General features: G+C 44.6%; 3 protein-coding genes across 12 annotated transcripts in view; 2 read left to right on the top strand and 1 right to left on the bottom strand.

Annotated features, from left to right (window-relative positions):
- adam17a (ADAM metallopeptidase domain 17a) overlaps nt 1–10,561 on the top strand; it is a 25,375-nt gene extending 14,814 nt beyond the window's left edge. The window contains exons 7-19 of the mRNA XM_029675071.2: nt 42–128; nt 575–700; nt 1,192–1,336; nt 1,461–1,552; nt 2,003–2,155; nt 2,258–2,457; nt 2,887–2,990; nt 3,543–3,677; nt 4,034–4,164; nt 4,391–4,469; nt 4,565–4,653; nt 6,850–6,906; nt 7,905–10,561. Coding sequence (XP_029530931.1) covers nt 42–128; nt 575–700; nt 1,192–1,336; nt 1,461–1,552; nt 2,003–2,155; nt 2,258–2,457; nt 2,887–2,990; nt 3,543–3,677; nt 4,034–4,164; nt 4,391–4,469; nt 4,565–4,653; nt 6,850–6,906; nt 7,905–8,336 — 1,830 coding nt within the window. The 3' untranslated portion in view covers nt 8,337–10,561. The remainder of the gene's footprint in view (nt 1–41; nt 129–574; nt 701–1,191; nt 1,337–1,460; nt 1,553–2,002; nt 2,156–2,257; nt 2,458–2,886; nt 2,991–3,542; nt 3,678–4,033; nt 4,165–4,390; nt 4,470–4,564; nt 4,654–6,849; nt 6,907–7,904) is intronic.
- iah1 (isoamyl acetate hydrolyzing esterase 1 (putative)) lies at nt 10,048–17,342 on the bottom strand. 4 transcript variants are annotated; one of them, XM_065025636.1, is made up of 8 exons: nt 16,811–17,342; nt 16,500–16,594; nt 13,469–13,521; nt 12,687–12,731; nt 11,888–12,039; nt 11,577–11,738; nt 11,274–11,395; nt 10,048–10,988 (listed from the first exon to the last, which is right to left on the bottom strand). In XM_065025636.1, the coding sequence occupies exons 4-8, from the start codon at nt 12,722–12,724 to the stop codon at nt 10,815–10,817; spliced, it is 648 nt and encodes a 215-aa protein (XP_064881708.1). In that variant the 5' UTR covers nt 12,725–12,731; nt 13,469–13,521; nt 16,500–16,594; nt 16,811–17,342; the 3' UTR covers nt 10,048–10,814. The 4 variants fall into 4 exon arrangements, with proteins under 4 accessions (XP_064881708.1, XP_064881707.1, XP_064881706.1 ...); XM_065025635.1 differs by having other exon boundaries at nt 16,500–17,342; XM_065025634.1 differs by lacking the exons at nt 16,500–16,594; nt 16,811–17,342 and adding an exon at nt 13,640–16,456.
- itgb1bp1 (integrin beta 1 binding protein 1) lies at nt 13,316–24,388 on the top strand. 7 transcript variants are annotated; one of them, XM_029675086.2, is made up of 7 exons: nt 13,330–13,415; nt 18,351–18,554; nt 19,321–19,399; nt 19,740–19,873; nt 21,333–21,425; nt 21,596–21,745; nt 23,753–24,388. In XM_029675086.2, the coding sequence occupies exons 2-7, from the start codon at nt 18,483–18,485 to the stop codon at nt 23,822–23,824; spliced, it is 600 nt and encodes a 199-aa protein (XP_029530946.1). In that variant the 5' UTR covers nt 13,330–13,415; nt 18,351–18,482; the 3' UTR covers nt 23,825–24,388. The 7 variants fall into 7 exon arrangements, with proteins under 7 accessions (XP_029530952.1, XP_029530946.1, XP_029530951.1 ...); XM_029675091.2 differs by having other exon boundaries at nt 13,349–13,415; nt 18,426–18,554; XM_029675088.2 differs by lacking the exon at nt 13,330–13,415 and adding an exon at nt 17,733–17,858 and having other exon boundaries at nt 18,426–18,554.

Here is a 24,388-nt window from a genome sequence, read left to right as displayed (position 1 = left end):
CATTCTACAGTACTAATTACGGTCTGTTGTGTTTCTTCTAGATTGAGTTGATTGACAGAGTGGACGACATGTACAGGAACACAACCTGGGATGACGAGTTCACAGGATACGGTGTTCAGATCCAACAGGTGAGGACAGCTGTTACACTGCCGTGTGTGTAGCAGTAGCGGCATCAGTAGTAGGCGGCAAGACCATGTTTGGCATTTCTCCATCGCTACAGACAACAACCTCTCGGTGTGTAATGTGTCCGCGCTGGGTGGAGAAGTGAGGTCGTAAGACTGTAGTACTCTAATTGAATTTGGAAAAGCATTTTTGGAGCAGACGGTGAAAGCGCTTTGTGTGGAAAAGAGGGTGGGGAAGTACAATTGGTTCCTCTCGCTCGGGGGATGAATGGCGACACTGTGCGTCTACGACAAATCCGCCGCTCTCTCACTGAAAAGATATGCTGCGGCGGTCCGTGCTCCATTTCTTCTCCTGACCTTCAATCGGATATCTTGTACAGAGCATTGTGGGTACTGTAGTACACGCTGCAACCTTACATGGGGTTTAAGAAGTTGCAATGTGCTGGTTGTAGATCATCATCAACAAGGAGCCGACCAATGCGCCTCTTGGCCAGGCTGGGCCGGGCTGGACCCACTACAACATGAAGGGAAGCCCCATCCAAGGCAAGGAGGTGTGGGATGTCAAGAAACTGCTGGAGGTGAGACATTACTACTGATCTGAAAGGAGAGCGGAATCTATACAGTGTGCTAGTATGTAGGAAGGTCGTTCCCCTAGCCTGGTCCCAGATCGGCAAGAAGGCACAAACTGATCTGGGACCAGGCTAGAATAAACGTCTCAATTGTAGGATATTCTATACAAAATATGATTAGGTCACTGTATGGTCTACTACTCTCAAATCAACTTTGGACTTCGACGCCAGTTCCACTGCATTTATTAATTGATCCCCTCTAATCAGGGACTGATTTAGACTTGGGACACCAGGTGGGTGCAATTAATTATAAGCAGGCTCCGGACCTCATATTGGTAAGAGTTGAATACCCCCAGGTCTATACGTTGTAAAACTTTAAAAGCATTTTTTTTGAAAGAGGACTAAACATGACTGACAACAGAGAACGTTCTCATCAGTAGGGAATATGCTAGCTAACTAGTATTGTTTTTTTGCTTTCCAATCCCTTTCTTTGTCTCCAGCAATTCAGCTCGGATATAGCGGACAACGCTAGCACTGTGTGCCTGGCCCACCTGTTCACCTACCAGGACTTTGACGAGGGGACATTGGGCCTGGCCTATGTGGCCCCCTCTAAAGCCCAGGCTCTGGGGGGCCTCTGCCCCAAACGTAAGGCTCAGCCTCTCACAGGCGCCCTCTCATTTTAGATCAAATTAGTATGACTATTATGAGTGTTTTGATAATGGAGTGATACATTTCTAGTCTGATTTCTCTTCCTTTTTGTTTTCTGCAGCTTACTATCCATCTCACTCTGTCAAGAAACCCAGCTACCTCAACACTGGTTTAACCAGCACCAAGAATTATGGCAAAACCATTCTAACCAAGGTAGGTTCCTCATTGAGTTGAATTTAGTCACACTACTGTATCTCTATGGTGTCTGAAACCTTTGTCGAATACACTAGAACAAGGGCTGAAAAACTCCCTCTATTGTGTAATTCATGAGCTCTTTCTGGGTCATAGGTCAGATGATTTAGCACTGCCTTGTGGCCTTTCAATATGATGATTTGTGCCGTTGTCTGATGACGCGATGGATCGAATAGTCTGTGGGGCACTTTGTGTTGGGTCATGGGTTGAACAGGCGGCATTATAAATGTGACTAATGACTTGAGACCTTACAAGACCCTCTTTAGGTCAATGCACCTCTGATATCCTACTGAGAAATCTTGCTTTTATAGCCTGAAGATAATAGATCATGTAATCATTTCTGTATTATTTAATTGTTGCAAGTCAAATGTATAGTTTCCAAACATTACATTTTTTTTCTCTCACCACCAGGAAGCAGATTTGGTGACAACCCATGAATTGGGCCATAACTTTGGGGCGGAGCACGACCCTGACAACATCCCCTACTGTGCCCCAAACGATGACCATGGGGGCAAGTTTGTCATGTACCCTATCGCTGTGAGCGGGGATCACTACAACAACAAGGTACAGGTCTTGCGTACTTCAAATGAGGAGCTCTTCCGCCAAATGACTCGCACTCACCTCATCCGTTACCTTCTTCCTTTCTCTCCCTTCCTCTTCCCACAGCGTTTCTCCGACTGCAGTAAGATCTCCATAGGTAAGACGCTGCGCTTCAAGGCCCCCATCTGCTTCAAGGAGAGGAACAGCAAGGTGTGTGGGAATTCCCGCGTGGAGGAGGGGGAGGAGTGCGACCCGGGCATGCTGCACCGCAACAACGACCCGTGCTGCTCTGCCGACTGCAAGTTCAGGCCCGAGTCCCAGTGCAGGTAGAAACGCACCACACACACACACCCCAAAATGGCTGCCTTGGAGTGCAGTAATTTAATGTGGTAGGATGACATTGACAAGGGCTTTGCTGAATTCCCACCTTTCTTTACTTACGGGCTGACATTATTGTCCCCTTGGGTGAACAGGTACATGAAAGAAGGTGATTGCATATATTACATACTGTTATTTGCATATTATACAGTAAACCGGTCAAATCAACTGACAATTTCTTGATTGACGTGCCGATGCACATTGCATTTGTTTGATTCAAGCAGTATCCAGTAGCCTACCGCTAGTATCTTGAGCAACTCTCGAGCAGCCTGAGCAAGCGAAGTGCCTGTACACTGCTAAGCTGCTTGCTGACATTCACAACATGTGAACTGAGGTTGTGTACTATTTTTTTTTTTTCTGTGTCCCGGTACATCCAGTGACAGGAATAGTCCGTGCTGTAAGAAATGCAAGTTTGAGCAGGCAGGGAAGACGTGCCAGGAGCCCATCAACGCCACCTGTAAGGGCATGTCCCTCTGCACAGGTAAGCCCCCCCCCCCCCCTACTGGACATACACAGGACTGCCACGGCTAGACGGACAGATGGGATTTATTTTTTGATTTGTCATTGATGATTTGTAATGCATGGCTCCCTTGTAAAAGATGCTTTGTTTTTGATGGGGCTCTCCCCTGCTTAAATAGAGGTTCAATAAAATAAACTCCAGCTTTTCTGACATTTTCCTCTTTAACATAACAATTTATTTATTTTTATTTCAACATTGTTTAACTAGGCAAGTCAGTTAAGAACAAATTCTTATTTACAATGACAGCCTAGTAACAGAGGGTTAACTGCCTGGTTCAGGGGCGGAACGATAGATTTATACCTTGTCAGCTTGGGGATTTGATCTAGCAACCTTTCGGTTGATGGCTCAACACTGTAACCACTAGTCTACCTGCCGCCCAATGACTCATGATCTGCTATGTAAGATATGTTGGAACAAAATCCTCTAGCTGGATAGGTCCCCAGGTCTTGCTGTTGAGACATCTGTTGGTGTTTTTGACTGACTCACTGTGTGTTGTACTATCCATCCCCTTAGGTGACAGCAGTGAGTGCCCAGCCCCAGACAACGCTCCGGACAATACCATCTGTGTGGACAGTGGGAGGTGCAGAAACGGGGAGTGCATAACCTTCTGTGAGGCCGTGCAGAACCTGCAGCCCTGTGCTTGTAATGGTACGACCCTCTAACTGCTTCAATCTAGACTGACACCGCTGACCAGTTCCATGGTGTACCCATCGAAATACAACTGTAGAGAGACTGATGTCTATGTTCTCTCTACGGTGTACCAGCATAGAATAGATTCTAGATTCTATAGATTATATTTCTATGGTACCCAATATCTTTCATTAGAAAGGATTTGTTCTTTATTTGATTTGATGCCTCGCAAGTTTACATTTCGAAACCCAAAGCCTTTCATTTGATTCCTGACAATATACTGTAACTAATTGATATTCTGAGAAAGGGACAGGTAAAGCACATGTGGTCCAGGCTGTCTTTAACCCCAACCTGACCTCTCTCGACTCTTCCAGAGACATACGACTCGTGTAAGGTGTGCTGTCGGGACAAAAATGGTGCCTGCACTCCTTTTGTCAAAAGCGACCGGAGCGTCCTGTACCTGCGCAAGGGGAAACCCTGCACCGTGGGCTTCTGTGATGAGGCCGTGAGTGACTGACCTCTTCCTTTTTTTTTTAGCATGGCCCTTTTTTTTTTTATACCTCTACTCACACTTAATGGACACAGGCTGTATTCATAGTTTCAACACGTTTCACTTTAATAATGCATTCAAATCTAAATAATAAAACATTTTGACACAAAGAAAACATTGTGAAACGATGATATTGATAAAATGATGATACTGTGTATTGATTTGTCTGTGTTTGTTTCAGGGTAGATGCATGAAGCAAGTCCAGGATGTGATCGAGAGGTTGTGGGATTTCATCGACAAGCTGGACATCAACACATTCGGTGAGTGGCGATGCAGTGAGGTCTATACTAGATGTTGTGATTGACTTGAACGGCTGCTCGAAGTTGAAGTATTTTTCTCTCTCTCTCTCTCATAGGGAAGTTCCTAGCAGACAATATAGTGGGCTCAGTGGTGGTGTTCTCTCTAGTCTTCTGGATCCCTCTCAGCATCCTGGTGCACTGTGTGGTGAGACCTGAACCCAAAACACTCGCACACCAATTCCAGACTTACCTCAAACCTTCCTTCAGGGCAAAGATTCCTCTGATCAATTGTTTAGTGATGACGGAAATAGCAGATACGCGTATCATGTTAAATGTATAAATCAGTGGGGGCGTCCCGAGTGGTCTTAGGCACTGCGTTGCATTACTTGAGGCGTCACTACAGACCTGGGTTCGATCCTAGGCTGTATCACAGCCGGCCGTGACCGGGAGACCCATTAGGCACTATTGGCCCAGCGTTGTCCGAGTTAGGGGAAGGTTTAGCCGGCCGAGATTTCCTTGCCCCAACGTGCTTTAGTGACTCCTTGTGGCAGGCCAGGCACCTGCAAGTTGACGTCGGTCGCCAGCTGGACGGTGTTTCCTCCGACACATTGGTGAGGCTGGCTTCCAGGGTTAAGCGAGCAGTGTGTCAAGAAGCAGTGCGGCTTGGCAGGGTCGTGTTTCGGAGGACGCTGCTTAGCTCTCGACCTTCACCTCTCCTGAGTCCATAGGGGAGTTGCAGTGATGGGACAAGACTGTAACTACCAATTGGAAATCACGAAATTGGGGTAAAAGTACAACATATATCTATATCTATAGATATATAGATATATACTGCTCAAAAAAATAAAGGGAACACTTAAACAACACAATGTAACTCCAAGTCAATCACACTTCTGTGAAATCAAACTGTCCACTTAGGAAGCAACACTGATTGACAACATGCTGTTGTGCAAATGGAATAGACAACAGGTGGAAATTATAAGCAATTAGCAAGACACCCCCAATAAAGGAGTGGTTCTGCAGGTGGTGACCACAGACCACTTCTCAGTTCCTATGCTTCCTGGCTGATGTTTTGGTCACTTTTGAATGCTGGCGGTGCTTTCACTCTAGTGGTAGCATGAGACGGAGTCTACAACCCACACAAGTGGCTCAGGCAGTGCAGCTCATCCAGGATGGCACATCAATGCGAGCTGTGGCAAGAAGGTTTGCTGTGTCTGTCAGAGTAGTGTCCAGAGCATGGAGGCGCTACCAGGAGACAGGCCAGTACATCAGGAGACGTGGAGGAGGCCGTAGGAGGGCAACAACGCAGCAGCAGGACCGCTACCTCCGCCTTTGTGCAAGGAGGAGCACTGCCAGAGCCCTGCAAAATGACCTCCAGCAGGCCACAAATGTGCATGTGTCTGCTCAAACGGTCAGAAACAGACTCCATGAGGGTGGTATGAGGGCCCGACGTCCACAGGTGGGAGTTGTGCTTACAGCCCAACATCGTGCAGGACGTCTGGCATTTGCCAGAGAACACCAAGATTGGCAAATTCGCCACTGGCGCCCTGTGCTCTTCACAGATGAAAGCAGGTTCACACTGAGCACATGTGACAGACGTGACAGAGTCTGGAGACGCCGTGGAGAACGTTCTGCTGCCTGCAACATCCTCCAGCATGACCGGTTTGGCGGTGGGTCAGTCATCGCCAGTGGTAGCCTGACTGCCATTAGGTACCGAGATGAGATCCTCAGACCCCTTGTGAGACCATATGCTGGTGCGGTTGGCCCTGGGTTCCTCCTAAATGCAAGACCTCGTGGCTGGAGTGTGTCAGCAGTTCCTGCAAGGGGAAGGCATTGATGCTATGGACTGGCCCACCCGTTCCCCAGACCTGAATCCAATTGAGCACATCTGGGACATCATGTCTCGCTCCATCCACCAACGCCACGTTGCACCACAGACTGCCCAGGAGTTGGCGGATGCTTTAGTCCAGGTCTGGGAGGAGATCCCTCAGGAGACCATCCGCCACCTCATCAGGAGCATGCCCAGGCGTTGTAGGGAGGTCATACAGGCACGTGGAAGCCACACACACTACTGAGCCTCATTTTGACTTGTTTTAAGGACATTACATCAAAGTTGGATCAGCCTGTAGTGTGGTTTTCCAGACCTCCATGGGTTGATAAATTTGATTTTGTTTTTGTCAGCACATTCAACTATGTAAAGAAAAAAGTGTATTATTTTAGTGTTCCCTTTATTTTTTTGAGCAGTGTATATCAGACCCTTGCTTGTCTATACATCTTGTTGTCCAGGAGAGATCTGTATAAGATATTTTGCTTTCAAAGCCCACCTCGTGCATTGTTGATAGACACAATAATGTTAACTGTTTATACACTAATGGGATGCTACTGTTTTTCGTTTCTGTAGGATAAAAATCTGGACAAGGAGTATGAGGAGAACACCAAGACCATGTACTTCCCCAGCGTAAGTCCTTGAAGCTTCCTATGCCCTCTCATGTTCACTACTGACCACGTGTGCTAGGTTTGAACTTTGAAGTCGCACTCGCTATAACACGTGATCCCTTTTAGAAAGCTCATACTACTAGAGAGCACACAGTCTTATTTGCTCACCTGCAGTTATTTGTCCAATTCCAAAATCGACCCTGACCCTAGATCTAACAGGACTGCATAAGTGTAAGCAGTAAGGGAAGATTGAAGATTCCACCAGGCCTATCAGAGGGCAAGTTGGTGTGAGAACCATATGTTATTTACCATCCAATCTTTTCAGAAGATTGTGCATAGGGGCAAGGGTTTAGGAATGGATTTGGAACTGGGCCATAGTTAGCCCATACGCAGCATGAATGGTTTCGATGCAGTAGCACGTCTGATGGCCTCACAGGGCTGACTTGAAAAGGAGAGGTTCATCTCAACGTGACTTCCCTGGTGAAATAAAGGATAAATAAGTCAACTGTGGGATATTTGGGTTGCAATGACCTGTTCCGTCACTGTTCCGTTTGCCTTGGCCCCTCGCGGAACTGCAGCAGATGGTTGAGGTACCTGTACTTAGTAGAGCTCCACCCTCAGGTGAGTGTGTGAGGTGTGGAGGGGGGGGGCAGGGTGCACGCTGTCTGTGTGTCACAAGGATGCGCAACGTGTGAGGAGAGGCACTGTGTTGTCTTTGTGAGGTTGTTTGTCGACTTTGTTGCATGGAGCCAGTGTCCGAGTTGTTTGTTTGTTTTTGGGCTGCACAGTGTACTGTTTAGTTGTAATGGTGCGGATAGACTGGGTCTGTTCCATTTCATCTCCGCCAGTTTACTTGGAAATAATGAACAGTTTAACTTTATTTTCCATGGTGTATTTTTTTTCTTCTTTCTTCCCCAAGTCATGACGAATTCAGTTTAAAAGGATCGGCACCCCAGTTACAGGCAGTTAGTCAAACACAACCCTGACTCTACTACCACCCCCCCCCCCTCCCCTCCCCAGAACGCAGAGATGCTGAGCAGCCTCGAGTCGGCCTCCGTCCGCATCGTCAAGCCACCTCCGCCTCCCACCTTCTTCTCCGCCGCTCGGATCCCACCCCACTCCCTTCCTTCTCTACCCCCAACGGGCCCGTCTGCCTCAGGCAGCAGCAGTACCCCAGCCCCAGGCTCGGCTTCGGGCCCTGGCCCGTCCTCGGGGAGCGTAGTGGTGGTGGGGGAGGGCCCACGGATGGCCACCATCCAGGAGGATCCCAGCTGCGACTCTCACCTCGACCTGGACAAGGACGACTTCCCTCCTCGCGGAGGCTCCAACGCCACCAAGTCTTCATACGAGGACCTGACGGCGGAGCAGAGCACGCCACGCTCGGGCCGCCACGACAAGCGCCGCCTCAAGAGGCAGGCCTGCGTGGTGGACAGTAAAGAGACCCAGTGCTGAGGGAACATGTGTTTGTAGATGTACGCACGTACACACTCACAATTGTACATGAGGGAACATGCGAGCACACAGTCCAGAATAGATACACTATGTAGGTACACGCATACAGACACTCATGTATATCCATGCACATAATAGATTACACTATAATAGATGCAGGAAACTGCCAACATAAAGGAAACACTTGAGTAAATGAGGGATACAAAGTATATTGAGAGCAGGTGCTTCCACACAGGTCTGTTCCTGTGTTAATTAAGCAATTAAATGTATAAAAACGCCCAGTTTCCAATTATTTTGGCTACCATGGCTAGAAGAAATCTCAGTGACTTTGAAAGAGGGGTCTCAAAAGAGCAAAGGCGGTTTAAAGGGTGTGTGTGTGTCTCCAGATCTCAACCCAATTGAAAACTTAAAGGGAAATTCTGGAGTGGCCCCTGAGACGGCGGTTTTTCCACCACCATCAACAAAACACCAAATTATGTCATTTCTTGTGGAAGAATTGTTGCATCCATACAATAAAATCCCAGACACTTTTATATACTAAGACGCATTGAAGCTGACCTAGCGGCTCGTGGGTTGGCCCAACATCCTATCAAGACCTTGTCGGTGTTTCTTTTAGTTTGGCAGATACCTGTACATGACTAAACATTGCACACAAACACCCACTCATAGACTAAAACTTGCTACACGGCACTGGCAGCAACACAGTATCGAGCAGGACTCTTAAGGGGCTGCTACATCTAGATTCTATACGGTCCATTTGGAAGACTTGCGTACAACCAAAGTAGGTGCCTATCATGAGTATAGTAGTGTTCTGATGCCAGTGACTGCTGTTTTAGAATAGCCTAGAGACCGAATGATTTGTGCCTTTTGTTCGTTTCAAGAGTCAAAGCCAAGTGCTTACTTTGGCACCACTCATTCCGATACAGTCCAGACAGTCTAGTTTTTGGACATGTTCTCTCGAATGACTTGACTGGCAGAATGGGCTGATGGATTAACAGCTGGGCCAGTTGATATACCACTGCCATGACTGTGAACTATTGGTTAGGCTTAGTGTGTCGTCTTAGAATCATTGCTAAGGTTAAAAGTCAAATGTGCCGTTGTAAATGTCTGTTTAGTCACCTCACTTTCATGTCAGTAAGAAAATGATTTGCCTTTTATTTCTGATATTGCCTGGTCCCCCCCCCCCGTTAACCATGCATGTAATATTGCCTGGTCCCCCGTTAACCATGCATGTAATATTGCCTGGTCCCCCCCGTTAACCATGCATGTAATATTGCCGTAGGGAATTCAGCTGTTAAATGGATGTCAACGGGTAGTGTTAAAACGTAGAGGGCTGGTTGAACTGATGCCCAGGAAGATATTGTTCTCTGGTCATTTAAACCCAAAAGGAAAAGAACGTTTGTGAAACGGGCAGCGACTGACAAGAGGTCCAGACCAGTAGTTATTCTGGGCAGAATACCAGGTGAAATCAGTGCGCTGCGTCAAACCTACCTAACCGTGGTCTCCACTCTATTCAAGTGTTGGTTCTGTTTCATTTGTCGTGAAATAATTTTGAAACTTGTTTTTATATTGTTGTGTATGGCCTTGTTGATTACACTGTTGTGACCTATGAACTCTGTTCTTCATCCCAAATAATGCAAAAGTCAAGTTATTTCACCCTTCATACAACACATTGGAAGATGAGGGACTGTTCATTCATTGCATTCAGACATTATTTGTTGACCAACTTCTGATTTATTTAATTTTTTAAAATCCACAACACTAGTGCCTTATTTCTGAAGTTGAGCCTAAATGTTTTCATTTTGACCACTGCTCCTTATTTCTGTATGTACTGTAGGCAACGGGAATGTCACAAACCCCAGATGAAAATTGTGCTTACTAATGGGAACTGCTATTTCTAAACTCCGTAAGCCCTTCTTTGGAATATTCTTGTGCCAATGATGAATGAATACCTATCAGCTTGTAGAATCTTTTCACCATTTCCTGTATATTAGGTGATGAGTACTTGCGTATATGTTGAAATGTTTGCTTGTGGGCCAAGGGCATTCTGCAGCTTTGTTATAATAGCCTATTGTCCACAGATATCGTGAGTATAAGCCTACATCATAGTATTAGCTCTGAGATGCGAGGGGAAACTCGACTCCATATGTCTTCTGACTGTCCTGTTTCATGTGCAGGGTGTACTCAATGACCTGGATGAATAAAATGTGTATGCCCACTTGAAACTGGCTTCTTGCTTACAGTGAACACACACATTCTAAAAAATAATGTGTTTCAACACAGACCTCAGGAAATTTAAAAAGAACATTTAAAAACATGTCATATCGTGGTTTTATATATTTCAGTCGTATGGAACGAGGACTGATTCCAACCCCTTTGTCATCCCATTACCGTAGCCGACCAGTGGACATAACTGTGTGGAAGGGTGGACCTGAGGCCCCATCTCTACCCTTCCCCTCTCACTCAGCCTGAGGGCCATCAGTCGCACAGTAGACCGCTCTCTGGCTGTTTAGGGTCTACGTCGCCCCAGTAAGGCAGGATGAAGGGCAACTCCTCCACCCTGCTCTTCAACAGCGTCCACAGATGCTGTGACACAAACTGGTTCCCCTTCTCAGAGAGATGGAGCCCGTCTGAGAGGTAGCCTGTGAAGTCCTGCGGGAAAGAGAATTGTTTTCAATTACTGACATGTTGACAAAGTTACATGGCTACTACCAAAAATCCCTAAATTAGTGTTACATGACTAGAGTAGGGCCGGGGTTCAATCCGATAGTGCCTTGTCAGCAATGCACTTTCCAAAAGGCAAATGTTCCCGCCGAGGTTCACCGTATAAGCTTGCTGATGTTGGGCTCGATAGAGAATTACCTTGCAATGGTGCGTTGTCCAAAAAGCTGTGCAACGGTAACATCAAAATGACAAGTATTCCATTGGTTGTCTCACCTGTCCATCTTTCTGCATGAGAGTCCAGAGGTCCAGCACGTCTGCCCCACACTGACCGGCAGCCTGCACACAGGCCTGGGCATACTGGCCAGCCACAGAGTTGAGACGGTTCAGAGCACTACCTGTAGGGAGAGAACAGACATATATAGGCCAAATAGAACTACAGCACCACAAACACTACAGCATTCAAGTCCTCAAAATGCAATAATCAGTTTGAGGCCATCAGGCCAATGTTATGGGATTGCTCAGGAGCAAGAATTAGGACTTGTCTTCAGTGTATCTGGTGGGTGTGTGTTCTTTAACCTTTCAGGACACACTCCTTCTCCCAGGCTGGCTCATGCAGAGGTGGAGGAGTGATGAAGATGACCTTGTCTGCAGACACACCCACAGACCCCAGGTGTTTGACAATGTCCTTCAGGTTCTCGGAGTACTCCTGCAATGGGATGTGCTGCTGTGGGTTCTTATCTAAAGAAAGAATGAGACAACATCAGATCTCCTAATAAATTGGCAAGAGCAGTGTTTGTCAATCCTGCTTCTAAGGAACACAAAGGGTGTGCAGGGTTTTGTGCCCGCCCAGCACTTGGCTAGAGAGTAACAGGTTGCACTTTCAGTACCTTCTAAAGCACAGTCGTTGGCACCAAAGAAGACCGTGACAGCAGCTATGTGGTTGCTTGAAGCACTGTCCTTGGAGATGAGGCGAGGCAAGACAATCTTTGCCCACCTGGAGTTGTAGCCTGACAACCCTCTGTTCACAACGTCACATTTTCTAGTGGACAAAAGTGACATTGTTTGATCAATTTGGCCTAATTTAGCACACATCAAAATGCATCACTCCAGTATACCCTACCCTATTCTCAGAGCAGGAAGTTTCCCCTAACCACTGATACAGGGTTTATATCAGTGGCGGTTGGTGCCGTTTAAAGACGAGGGAGGATGATTATTTGATTTGAGCATGGCCTTATTTCTATTACACCATATTGGATGACTCATTCATATTCCATTCACCCAGTTCAATGTAACATCAATAGGTTTAGGCCACTACATGATACTAACATTTTCCCTGTACCCATCATGAGGTTGGTATAACCTAGCCTATGAATTTACAAGGTAGGTGCACAGGTCGAGAGAATTCTGAGTAATCAAGGTGACAGACAGTGACACATTCAATACCGCCCCACTCTTGCCTGCATCTAGCTGATCTAGAGTGTAATTATTATTCCAACAATTGTAAACGAGAATTTCTATAAGACAAATGTGGGTATGTTTATCCCTGTTTAGTTCAACAGAATTGGCGCAATGAATACAACCCTGATCACACGCAAAAACTATTCACTTTCATACCAGACACATACAAACAGCTCGTTGTATATACAATTCCTTCTCGCATCTATCTACATGCTCTCCTCCTCTCACCTTTCCCATTCACTTGTGGACTTCAGTGCACAACACATCAGCAGTCTGTGACCAGACAAAAAAAAACTTTGGTTCGTTTTTAAAAAATGTAGAAAATGCTCCGTTATTAAAATACATAAATGCTTTGCTCCATGAAGTAATCCATCTCGATCAATGAGAGAGGATTTGAAATAGACAAGATGGCAGCGTACACAGTTTAGGATTACTTCATGGAGCAAATCATTTATTTGAGTAACTGAGCATTTTCCAAATTCAAACCACGAACCACATTTTAGAAGATACATGTTTGGCAGAATCGAGATCGATGATAACATTGCCAAGTTAAGGTTAGTGGTAAATGATCTGTGCTTCTGATACTGTATACTGGTTGTTGAGGTGGGATTGATGTGGAGGGGTCCGTGGGTGGCTTTTTACAATTTGAATGGTTCCTTGTGTTCTCAACGGGAGGAAGAAGTTGTGTCCAAATCTTATGTTGGTTACCATAGTTATTGAATATCACGTGAATCCTGTCAATTAAAAAGGGAACATTTGGGTGCAATCAATTAGCTTCATTTCTCATAGATCAAATTACATGTCAACAAAATAGTGTTGCAGGAATGCTGGTCTTATGTTTCTAACTACAGAAACCATTTCTGAACAATCTGTGATGGGGAGGTGTCATGGGCTTCCTGAAATGACATGGCACGACTATGGGCAACCTGCCATCCCTATGAAAAGCATGTAGGAATGGTGAGTGCAACTATTTAAAAGTATTCCATGTGCGAAAATGTAAAATGACTCACCTGGCTAGTTGATTTGCAATTTCGGAACCCCATCCATTCGGTTGGAATGAAAACTGAAACAAATCAACAAGAAGTGAGAGGTGAACTGTCAAATTGCTAGCTAGCAAGCTAACCCGATTTGTAAATGGACGAAACCCTGCAAACAGATTGTTTCTGAATGAGAAAATGTACCTGTGTGATCGAGTCGCCAAATAAAATCACTTGAGGCCAAATTATGTTCTTGATTTTGGACATTGCTAGCTAGTACAAATGTTGAGCCGAGAGCTAAAGTTATACTTTCAGATTTAGAAATGAAAGCAGTGCTGACTGAATGATAGACGTTCGCATGCTAAATTGCGCCATCTACCGTGTGGAGGTGGAAGGTGAAAATAATAATAATAATAATAGAGTAAAATAATTTGACAAGTCGCCTTTTTGTTGTTTATTTCACTATTTTGATGAATGACATGCATTTCTTTACTGTAAAATAATTAAACTTTCATAATGACATAAAACAAAGATCACAACAAGTTTTCAAACAACATTCCAAACATAGATACAGAACCAACCTAAAGTGTCTTAATAGGGCGTTGGGGCACCACGAGCCAGACCAACTTTAATGCATCTTGGCATAGATTCTACAAGTGTCTCGAATTCTATTGGAGGGATGTAAACACCATTATTCCACAGGAAATTCCTTAATTTGGTGTTTTGTTTATGGCGGTGGAAAACACTGTCTCAGGCACCACTCCAGAATCTCCCACAAGTGGTCAGTTGGGTTGAGATCAGATGACCGAGACAGCCATGGCATATGGTTTGTATAGTTTTCATGCTCATCAAACCACTCGTGCCCTGTGGATGGGGGCCTTGTCATCCTATGGGGGCATAGCCATGGTAGCCAAAATAATGGCCTGCCCAGCATTTTTATACATGACACTAAGCACGATGGGATGTTAATTGATTAATTAACTCAGCAACCACACCTGCTTGCTTTCAGTTCACTATCACTGATAATACTGCTGATCAAACACTATTTGGCTGTTTCTATACCCAATATTTATCAGATTTTTTTTCCCTACAAAATGTCCAAACAAATCAGTGCATTTGAGCCATGCATCTCAATGCTTAGTTACAGAATGCAGTTAACTTTAATAGCGTAACCAGATCCAGACAGCTACTGCTGTCCCTCAAGTAGTCTATCCATTCTAGAAGTATCAGTGAGAGTAAGGCGGAGTAGGATGACATTTCCCCCCCTAATGATTAACGTAGATTTCGGACGGTAATATGATCCTAGGATTAAACAACTATCAGGCACGGGGGTTGGACGTCTGCGGAGGAACAGACAACTGCTTCAGGTAGCTGCAGGATGACCCCTTTCAGGGGTTCTTTGAACCCAATTATGTATGTCTCTGGTTGTACCCCTCATACGACAGGGTTGAGAGCGTCGTAGAGAAGGCTGCACTGCCAGGTCCTTCGTCTTGTTCAGAGAGACCTTCTTTAAAATAGCTGTGCGTACATGTTTGTGTGATTGTTTCAAAACAATAAAACTTGATTTATTCCCCGGAAGGGACAATTAAGGCAAGTGGATACTGGTAAAGGTCAAGGTCAATGGCCACACCTTTCTGAGCTTTAGGGTTAGACTGGACTTCCAACACAACAGTAGTGACTGCATCAGTGTGCATGTCATTCAACGGGTGGGCAATAAACTAGTGGACGGCGTGAGAAACATGGATGAAAACATTCCAGTTTCTCAACAATCTCAGACACCACAAATACATTGTTATTGATACTGCAAGATACTGCATTGCCTGATGTGAACATCATTGTGTCATGTTCATTAGGGCACATGAGAGAACGTTTTGCAGCAGAAAACGTTAGTCACGTCTAGGTAGTCCCTCCCTGTTTCAGTCCATTCTCTTCCGTTTGGTGCTTAAGGAACAAGACCCAGACTACAACATGCTCACCTCCAGCGTCACCATGCCTGCCTCATGCACCAGTGTGATGTTCTTGAGGGTCTTTTCTGTAGCTTCCAAATCCTCAATGATGTTTGTCAGCTGACCCACTAGCACAGAGTAGGGTCTAGCGAATGTGATGGCCTGGGTCTGTTTCACTGTGCTCATGGCCAGGTCTGTGTAGTCTAGGGAACATTTTATTTGACCTTTATTTAAATAGGCAAGTCGGTTAAGAACAAATTCTTATTTTCAACGACGGCCTAGGAACAGAGGGTTAACTGCCTTGTTCAGGGGAACAGTGGGTTAACTGGTCTAGGAACAGTGGGTTAACTGCCTTGTTCAGGGGCAGAACGACAGCTTTTTACCTTGTCAGCCCGGGGATTCGATCTGGCAACCTTTCAGTTACTAGTCCAATGCTCTAACCACTAGTCTACCTATGGATACAGTCAGAAGAACCAGGCTCCATTGCGGGAACAACGTGTGAACAATAGCCTGTTAATGACGCTACAGTGCATTATTACCTTGTTGTAGACAATGCCAGCCTGGCTAAAGCAGAAACATGCTGGCACTCAGGCTAAAAGACTGTATGATTGTATGACTTAGCCATACATGCTAAGTCATGGCCAAGGTCCCCTCCACACGTTAGCCTGCGATGAGGACTCCGTTCCTCTTGTCGGTGCACCACCTCTCAAAACAGCTCCCTGGACAGGCCGCTCTGCATCATACCCGGAGACACCATCACCGCACCGGGACCTATGTTGTCAAAGTGGTGCATACTCTGGAGAGACCGAGTGGGGACGAAACCTCAGAGACAGGGAAAGGTCGAGTCTGGGACCCAGCTTCATCATTGAGAGCGGTTTTAATTGGTGTCTCCCAAGCTAATCTCCCAGACATATTGATCCATATGTGGAATATGGATATAACGACCATATGAGACAGTGGGCTTCCCTGTTCACTATGTCATGGACCGTGTTACAGAAGCGAGCCTCGCACACCTCCATTTTTTTCTTGGACGTGAGTGCTGTATGTGGATGAGAGAGAGAGAGAAATGTTTGAACCCATCTGCCAATGTGTAAAGGACAAAATATCACAGTGCTTACTGACTATTGGTTACATAATATGAGGAGGATGTCAGGTTTGACACTGGGGACTTCGGCTGCCATTAGATGTCTGTCCTCCTGGCGAGAGAATACAGCTAGGGAGAGAGAGAATTAGTTGTTGTTGAATAATTCACCCCCAACACAGAGGACTGTCATTATGATGACTAGAGACGGGCATTAGAATAGAAAAACTGCAACACAACAATATCACAACATACAGTAAGTACATTGTGTACAGTTGTGTACTTCAGAGGAAACCGAAACACAAGTTAAGAAGTTCAATCATCACAATACTTCAATCCACTCCCTACCTTAGCTCCAGAAATCTCGATCATGGCTGCACCAAGGACGTGCCCGGCGTGTTAAACTGGGCGAACCCCCATTCAGCGCCCGGCGTGTTAAGCTGGGCGAACCCCCCATTCAGCGCCCGCCCGCACCCGGGCCCGATAGTGCCGACCCCGGTAAGATGTCGCCCGTACCTAAATCCGCTACTGATTTGTATTAGTCTATAAATAAATATCTTTGCCTAAATTCGTAATCTCTCCCATATCTTATTCGACTACGACTTTTGAAAGTGTAAGGATAATAATTCAGCCATGGTTGTTCGACACTAGCCACAAAATTAAGGAAATTAGAAGGGAGGGGGGGGGGGTGATGATTTTCGGCACAACACTGGTCCCTATTCTCCGTGGGTTTCCGATATATCTGCTTTACGTTTTACAGCCGCGCTGCAGAAGTAACGTATTCTAGTGGTACGTTCATAGCAGTAGTACAGTATTTATATAATAAAAACAGGACCTGGATCATGATGATGCTCTCCATTGAGTTTTCCCTCCAGACCTATGTTTGTATGAACTTCCGTCTGGCGCACACATGTCGTCAAAACAAGACCGAAGAACACTCAAGCCATCTTTTTAGTTCCGACCTAATTACACGATTTTCTCATCTTAGAAAACGTTTTCATATTTTGATTGATAGATACTGAATATACATGGGTTTAGAACTTTTTAGTTTTAGCGCTCAATTCAATCACGGTTTAAAAAAAAACATCACACCGTAGACTCGTTTGTGGCAGCTGAAACAAAAGTATCAATTAATGTTCATACTCTGTTACAACGTTGCACTGTGGGTGAGCGGCCTCGTTATTTGTTACAAAGTAACAAAGTTGACAATATTGATACAAACAGAACTAAGTTGCGTCCCCTTTAATGTGGTGTTGGGTGGAACTGCAGAGGAAGTGAAGTGTCTTTGCGAGTCGCACTCTCGCCTACACAGAAAGAGCCACAGCCCTGCTCCTTTGATGAACAACACCCCCCCCAAAACAGCCCTCAACTGGCTTAGAACAAGTTTCAAACTGAGGTATGCCCTGTGTGTTTGTGCGTAGTGCTCCCGTTTGCCATTTTCTGTAAAAATGCACGATCATTTCAACCTTTTTAGAGCGTGAGCGGATACGTCGATAAGGGTGTGGGTGGGGTAAATTGTTTATCATAGCAACCGGTTTCCGTTACACGGGGCATTCATTGACAAAGTTCCGGACAATGGACTTTCATTGAGTGCCAGCCGACTCCAGACACCATTGGCAGGGACGCGCGTGTCAGCCTGTTGATTCTTAATAAGTTGGAGAAAGTTGTGACGGTGGGAGTGGTAGTATGCAGGACTTGAATATTATGCATTCACTGTGGCAGCTGTTAGTCTCATAATGTCACACAATATTTATGTATGGAATTCCATTTCATACACGATATTTCAAAATTATTCTGTTTTATTTCGGAGGTAAATGTTACTATTCTTTGTAATAACTTTGTAATTACAACTGGTGGAAGGGTTCATCTCATTCTCTATTCTCTGTAGACCACAAGCCCATTCACATGGATTGCCCTGTGTAGTGCTGGGACCATCACAACAAAATCTCCTTGTCTTCACCAGACAGTGGTGTCTGCAAGGGAGCTGGGGGCTGGTGGAGTGTTGGCGTCATGGTGAAGAATGTTCCGGAAGGTCAAAAAGCGTCACAGCAGCAGCAGCTCCCAGAGCAGTGAGATCAGTACCAAGAGCAAGGTGGGCCATCCTATACATTACATTACAGACTACACTGTCGTGGTCTACATTCCAAACCCAGAAAATGTGGATCTTCTCTCGTCCCTTGATGCCCTCCAGTTGATCTGAAGAGGATAGCTGTAATCAGAAGCTCCACCTAGTCCTCCAATAGGGAGCTTCCTTTGCGCTTCCCTTGTGTGGCGTTCAACAGTCTACATAGTCTCTCTCACCATGGAGACAACAGGGTACAGTCTTAGAATACAAAAGCAGCCGCAGTCATAAAATACTGGAGGCAGACAGACGGGCAGGCAGACAGATAGTCGGACAGACCGATTGTAACCTCATTAGAAGATCCCTCACATCTGACAGTGGCTTTTATTCATGTTAAAAGTGAGCTCTGACTGGACAAAGTAATCACGTCTCATACGAGATGCCTTCCCATCTGGTGAATAACAAACAAGTGCTAAGATGGTTGAGCCGACGGGGCGGAATTGATCGGATGGAGAAATGACTCTTTGTTACCATCGATTCACTTACTGCACAGCTGTCCTCTCTGATTACATTGCTGATGGGTACATGACTCCGTTTATTAAGGAGGTCTTGCATGCTGTCAAGGACTCCTGAATTGACGTCTGCTCGAGTTATTTTCACATTTTTCACTTAAACTCTATTCATTAGTGGTTGGAGTATGTGTTTCTCTGCGATTTGGTCAACGTTTCAGCCGATCATGTAACATTTCTCAAGACAATATGGTGAGATGGTGTGCTTTTCTCTCTCCTCCCTTCAGTCAGTCGACTCCAGTTTGGGAGGTCTCTCCAGGTCCAGTACTGTAGCTAGCCTCGACACAGACTCGACCAAGAGCTCAGGTAAGAAAACCTACAACCATGGCCACATCTCAATTCTCTGAAATGACCTCGGCTAGTTTCCTCATCTCCTTTCCTTCCTATTCACTAACAGTCAGATGAAGGGGCCGGAAAGGTTCCAACAATATTGCCTGTACATGTCAAGTCCTTTCAGAACTGGCTCAGAACTGGCTCTTGTGCATTGTAGGGCATGCAACAAAATATTTCAAGATATATAGACTAAAATGTGTGTCTTGTTGGTAGTCCCTCCCTGTTTCACTTCCTTTTCTTTCATTTGATGCCTAATGAACATCTTCATGACCCAGTGGTTAATGCCGACGGATGATTGAACTGTGAACTTTAGGTAACAGTGCTGCGTCAGAGACGTGTGCCGAGTTCAGGGTGAAGTATGTCGGAGCCATAGAGAAGCTGCCGTTTGAGATGAGTAAGACCCTGCAGGAGCCTCTGGAACTCATCAACTACATCGATGCAGCCCAGGTAAGAAAAACCTGGAAACACCTTTAAATCTGGGATGTAAAGTATGGGGCCCCGTCAGAATTAGAGGTCATCGGAATGGCCGATTTAATTAAGGGCGATTTTCAAGTTTTCATAATAATCGGTAATCAACATTTTTGGGCACCGACTATGGCCAATTACATTGCATTGCATTCCACGAGGAGACTGCATGGCAGGCTGACTACCTGTTATGCGAGTGCAGCAAGGAGCCAAGGCAAGGTCCTAGCTAGCATGAAACGTATCTTATAAAAAACAATCAATCTTAACCTAATCACCAGTTAACTACACATGGTTGATGATATTACTAGTTTATCTAGTTTGTTCTGCGTTGCATATAATCGATGCGGTGCCTGTAAATGTATCATTGAATCACAGCCTACTTCACCAAACGGGTGATTTAACAAGTGCATTCGCCAGAAAAGCACTGTCGTTGCACCAATGTGTACCTAAACATAAACATCCACGCCTTTCTTAAAATCAATATACAAGTATATATTTTTTAAACGGGACGGTTCCGTATTTCACTGAAAGAATAAACGTTTTGTTTTCGAAATGATAGTTTCCGGATTTGACCATATTAATGATCTAAGGCTCGTATTTCTGTGTCATTATATTCTAATTAAGTCTGATTTGATAGAGCAGTCTGACTGAGCAGTGGTAGGCAGCAGCAGGCTCGTAAGCATTCATTCAAACAGCACTTTCCTGCGCTTGCCAGCAGCTCTTCGCTGTGCTTCAAGCATTGCGCTGTTTATGACTTCAAGCCTATCAACTCTCGAGATTAGGTTGGCAATACTAAAGTACCTATTAGAACATCCAATAGTCAAAGGTATATGAAATACAAATGGTATAGAGAGAAATAGTCCTATAATAACTACAACCTAAAACTTCTTACCTGGGAATATTGAAGACTCAAGTTAAAAAGGAACCACCAGCTTCCATATGTTCTCATGTTCTGAGCAAGGAACTGAAACGTTAGCTTTCTTACATGGCACATATTGCACTTTTACTTCTCCAACACTTTGTTTTTGCATTATTTAAACCAAATTGAACATGTTTCATTATTTACTTGAGGTTAAATTGATTTTATTGATGTATTATATTAAGTTAAAATAAGTGTTCATTCAGTATTGTTGTAATTGTCATTATTACAAATAAATATGTAAAATTCGAACGATTAATTGGTATCGGCTTTTTTTGGTCCTCCAATAATCGGCATCGGCGTTGAAAAATCATAATTGTTCGACCTCTAATCAGAATGCAGAACTATACATACAGGTTCAATGCAGTGCAGTGGAGACCAATTCATCACTGTATAATCACTCAATTTGATGATGGTGATGTAGATTAATGTTGGAGTGGTGTGAGGCAGAGGCAGCCTCTGTTTCCTCCTTAACAAGTCACTCTATATGTACAAAGAGTATCTGTCGTGTTCCTTTCATAGCAAGATGGAAAGCTGCCGTTTGTGCCTGGAGAGGAGGAGATGGTACTGGGAGTGTCCAAGTATGGAGTCAAAGTGGCCTCCATGGATCAATGTGTGAGTGAATCCATTTCCATGTTTATAAATGCTCTAGCGTCCCAAAAGTTTCTACTGAACCTGGACCTTTCTAGTCGGACGTTCTCCACTGTTTCCTGCTCTACATGATTGTCTGTCTGTCTGCTGTTGTGATGTTTGTAATGTGCATTATTGTTGTGGTTCCTGTATAGGACGTTCTGCACCGCCACCCTCTCTATCTGATAATGAGGATGCTCTGTTATGATGACGGCCTGGGGGCTGGGAAGAACCTGCTGGCTCTCAAGACCACCGATGCCAAGCAGCAGGACTGCAGCATCTGGGTGTACCAGTGCAGCAGCGCGGTGAGTGTGTGTGTGTTGAAAGTATAGGGAGCATTACTTCATTCACCACGAACTGAGATCAGCGTTTACTCACCTACCCTACCCCCCACACACACACACACACACAACTGACTAACACTGTCTCATATTGATAAATCTCACAGCAATATTCTGGGTTCCACACACTGGTGCTCTCAAGCTTGTTATCATACCACAGTTTGTGGTAAACTCAAGGCAATGCGAGATAAGTTTATCGTGTGTGCGACAGCTTTCCTGTCTCGACCCCCTCATCCATTCATAAGATTAGCAGCAGACTGAGGAAGCGGGCCTCAATGGCTCAGACAGACAAGTCTCTTTCACAATGGCCCCACTGTCAGCATCAGTCACTCTGGATAAACTCATCTGCCAAATGACTGAAACAGTGTGTGAATTACATAAATTCAAGCTTTGGGTGAGTCTCTAATTGATCCATTCTCCTATTTGTTTAAGATGCAATTTTGTACTGCTAGGAAGTAAAGATGATGTATTTAAACATGTATCTTTTTATTTTCATCTGATAGTCAAACCAATCACTTCAAAAAGCAGGCTACCTGCGCACGCTTGTCCTCTCCAAAATCATTCCCACATCCAAACAGTGCGCAGGGCACCCACCATTTGATGAAGGGAGAGAGACATCTGTTACAAAACACCAAAAGGTGTAATGACCATTGTCATTAGCCCGACACTCTTGTAGCTTCAATTCATTGGTGGTTTTTTTTTTTTTTTGGTAAAAAGAAAATTTCGGACACCTGAAATATGGGATGCAAATATAGCTGTGTCTGTCCTGAACTCATCGGTGCCATGGAAGTAGGGGTGCTAAGGGTGCGCTGCAGCACCCCCTACAATAGGCATTGGGGAACAAATGGAACAAAAAAATTAATAATAATTTTAAAATTCTCACAAAAGTAGTGCACTGGGCCTTTACTAGTGGTTGTGGACCTCTATATACACACCTGTAGTACGGGCAAAGACAATATTTTGCATCATCTCCGCTTTGGCAAAAAAATAAAGTTAGGAACAGTATCTTGCAGGATTCAATAGTTGGAATTGTAAGTCATTGCCCTGTCACTTTCTCTGTGATTGTCATTCTAATGGAGTCTAGAAACAACAAAATCCTGTCCTCAAATATTTACATCAAAAGGTGCAACGCTATGGGCAGAGACACAAAACATCCACATCAAATTAAATATTTACCTTGATTAAATGACATGGAAAACAACCACTTATGCAGTATTAATTTACCATCCTTACAAACCACTTAATGTAAATGTACATTACTGTATTGTACATAGGCTGGTCATCTAGGTTTGTACCTGTTGACTTTATCACCTTGATGAAAAACAATGCACAATACAGTAATAGAGTACATTACAGTGGTTTGTGATGATGTGGCTCAGTTGGTAGAGCAATGCAACGCTAGGGTTGTGGGTTCGATTACCATGGGGGACCAGTACGAAAAAGTATGAAAATGTGTGCACTCACTACTGTAAGTTCCTCTGGATAAGAGAATCTACTAAAATGTAATAGGAATGAATAGACCATTTCAGTTTTCACACAAAAATAAGTTCCACTTGCAAAGTATTTCAAGAAACTGGAAAACATATCAAGAAAGTATTTTATATTCCACAAGTATTATCAGATGAACTGTTTTGTACAGATAATTATCTGACTCAAGTTAGAAATGCTGGTTAACCCTCAAATACAAATAGTTTTTTTTAAAAACACAAAAATACTAGTCCTATATTAGCAGACCGATATAGACGTCTTCAGCCCGGGCCCAAAAATGACATTTTGTGGGGGGAAAAAGTGCAGCACCCCCACACCACTTCCCGTGCTAATGATTACACAAGATAGGCAGAGTAGAGAGATGAATGTGATTTGAAAAAACAGAGGTAATTTTAATTTGGAATAAGCTTTTATTTACCATCGCTCCCCACACTGTGTGTTTCATAAGTCATTTTCCTTTTGTCTCTCCCCATCTCTGTGCAGGAACAAGCCCAGGCCATCTGCAAGGTGCTGTCTGCTTCTTTTGACTGCGTGCTGACATCAGAGAAGTCCTGAAAGGTTGTTGCCCTGAGGGACGGGACTATCCTCGCGACCAATCGGGAGCCTGGAAACCATAGTTTTACAGCAGGGTCACAACTTACCAAGCATGCTTTGCAACACCTATCACACACCACCTACAGACTACACACACCATCCACCCGTCAGGTGACCATCATGAGTACGGTTATTTTTGTTTTTAATCTAACTTAATCTTATTTAATGTAAATACATTAGAAAGTACAGGGGCCTCTTGTCTGTACTTGGGAAGGAAGTTGCTGTTTGCTATCTAGGTCTCAAATAATAATATTGTATCCAGAGACTCCACTGACTTCCTTTATAAAAGGGGGAAAGTGGTAACCGTGGTACGTCGCAGTCAATATTTCCACCATGGATGGAGGAACAGACAAAGACCATTACAAATATGCTGTAGACCCCACCCCCTTCTCCTCTCCCCTATACAAACCAAAGGGATGGTATCAATACATGTTTGTGCCTCTTATCCCCCACTCCTCCTATACTCCGCTTGGTCCAGATGGGATTGGACCAGTTCAAATGGTACAATAAAGGAATTTGAATGAA

Source organism: Oncorhynchus nerka, linkage group LG12 (assembly GCF_034236695.1).
Source record: "Oncorhynchus nerka isolate Pitt River linkage group LG12, Oner_Uvic_2.0, whole genome shotgun sequence".
NCBI lineage: Eukaryota > Metazoa > Chordata > Actinopteri > Salmoniformes > Salmonidae > Oncorhynchus > Oncorhynchus nerka.
The sequence above is the reverse complement of the archived record's forward strand: the minus strand, read 5'-3'. Positions and strand labels throughout refer to the sequence as shown.

Excerpts from the sequence above, each read along its gene's own strand:
- iah1 (XM_065025634.1), bottom strand. The coding sequence starts at position 13,702 with ATGTCCAAAATCAAGAACATAATTTGGCCTCAAGTGATTTTATTTGGC. Across the intron at positions 13,522-13,639 it reads TTGGCGACTCGATCACACAG|TTTTCATTCCAACCGAATGG; the intron begins GTACATTTTCTC and ends GATTTGTTTCAG. Across the intron at positions 11,739-11,887 it reads CAACGACTGTGCTTTAGAAG|ATAAGAACCCACAGCAGCAC; the intron begins GTACTGAAAGTG and ends TTCTTTCTTTAG.
- itgb1bp1 (XM_029675086.2), top strand. The coding sequence starts at position 18,483 with ATGTTCCGGAAGGTCAAAAAGCGTCACAGCAGCAGCAGCTCCCAGAGC. Across the intron at positions 19,874-21,332 it reads ACTACATCGATGCAGCCCAG|CAAGATGGAAAGCTGCCGTT; the intron begins GTAAGAAAAACC and ends TTCCTTTCATAG. Across the intron at positions 21,746-23,752 it reads TGTACCAGTGCAGCAGCGCG|GAACAAGCCCAGGCCATCTG; the intron begins GTGAGTGTGTGT and ends ATCTCTGTGCAG.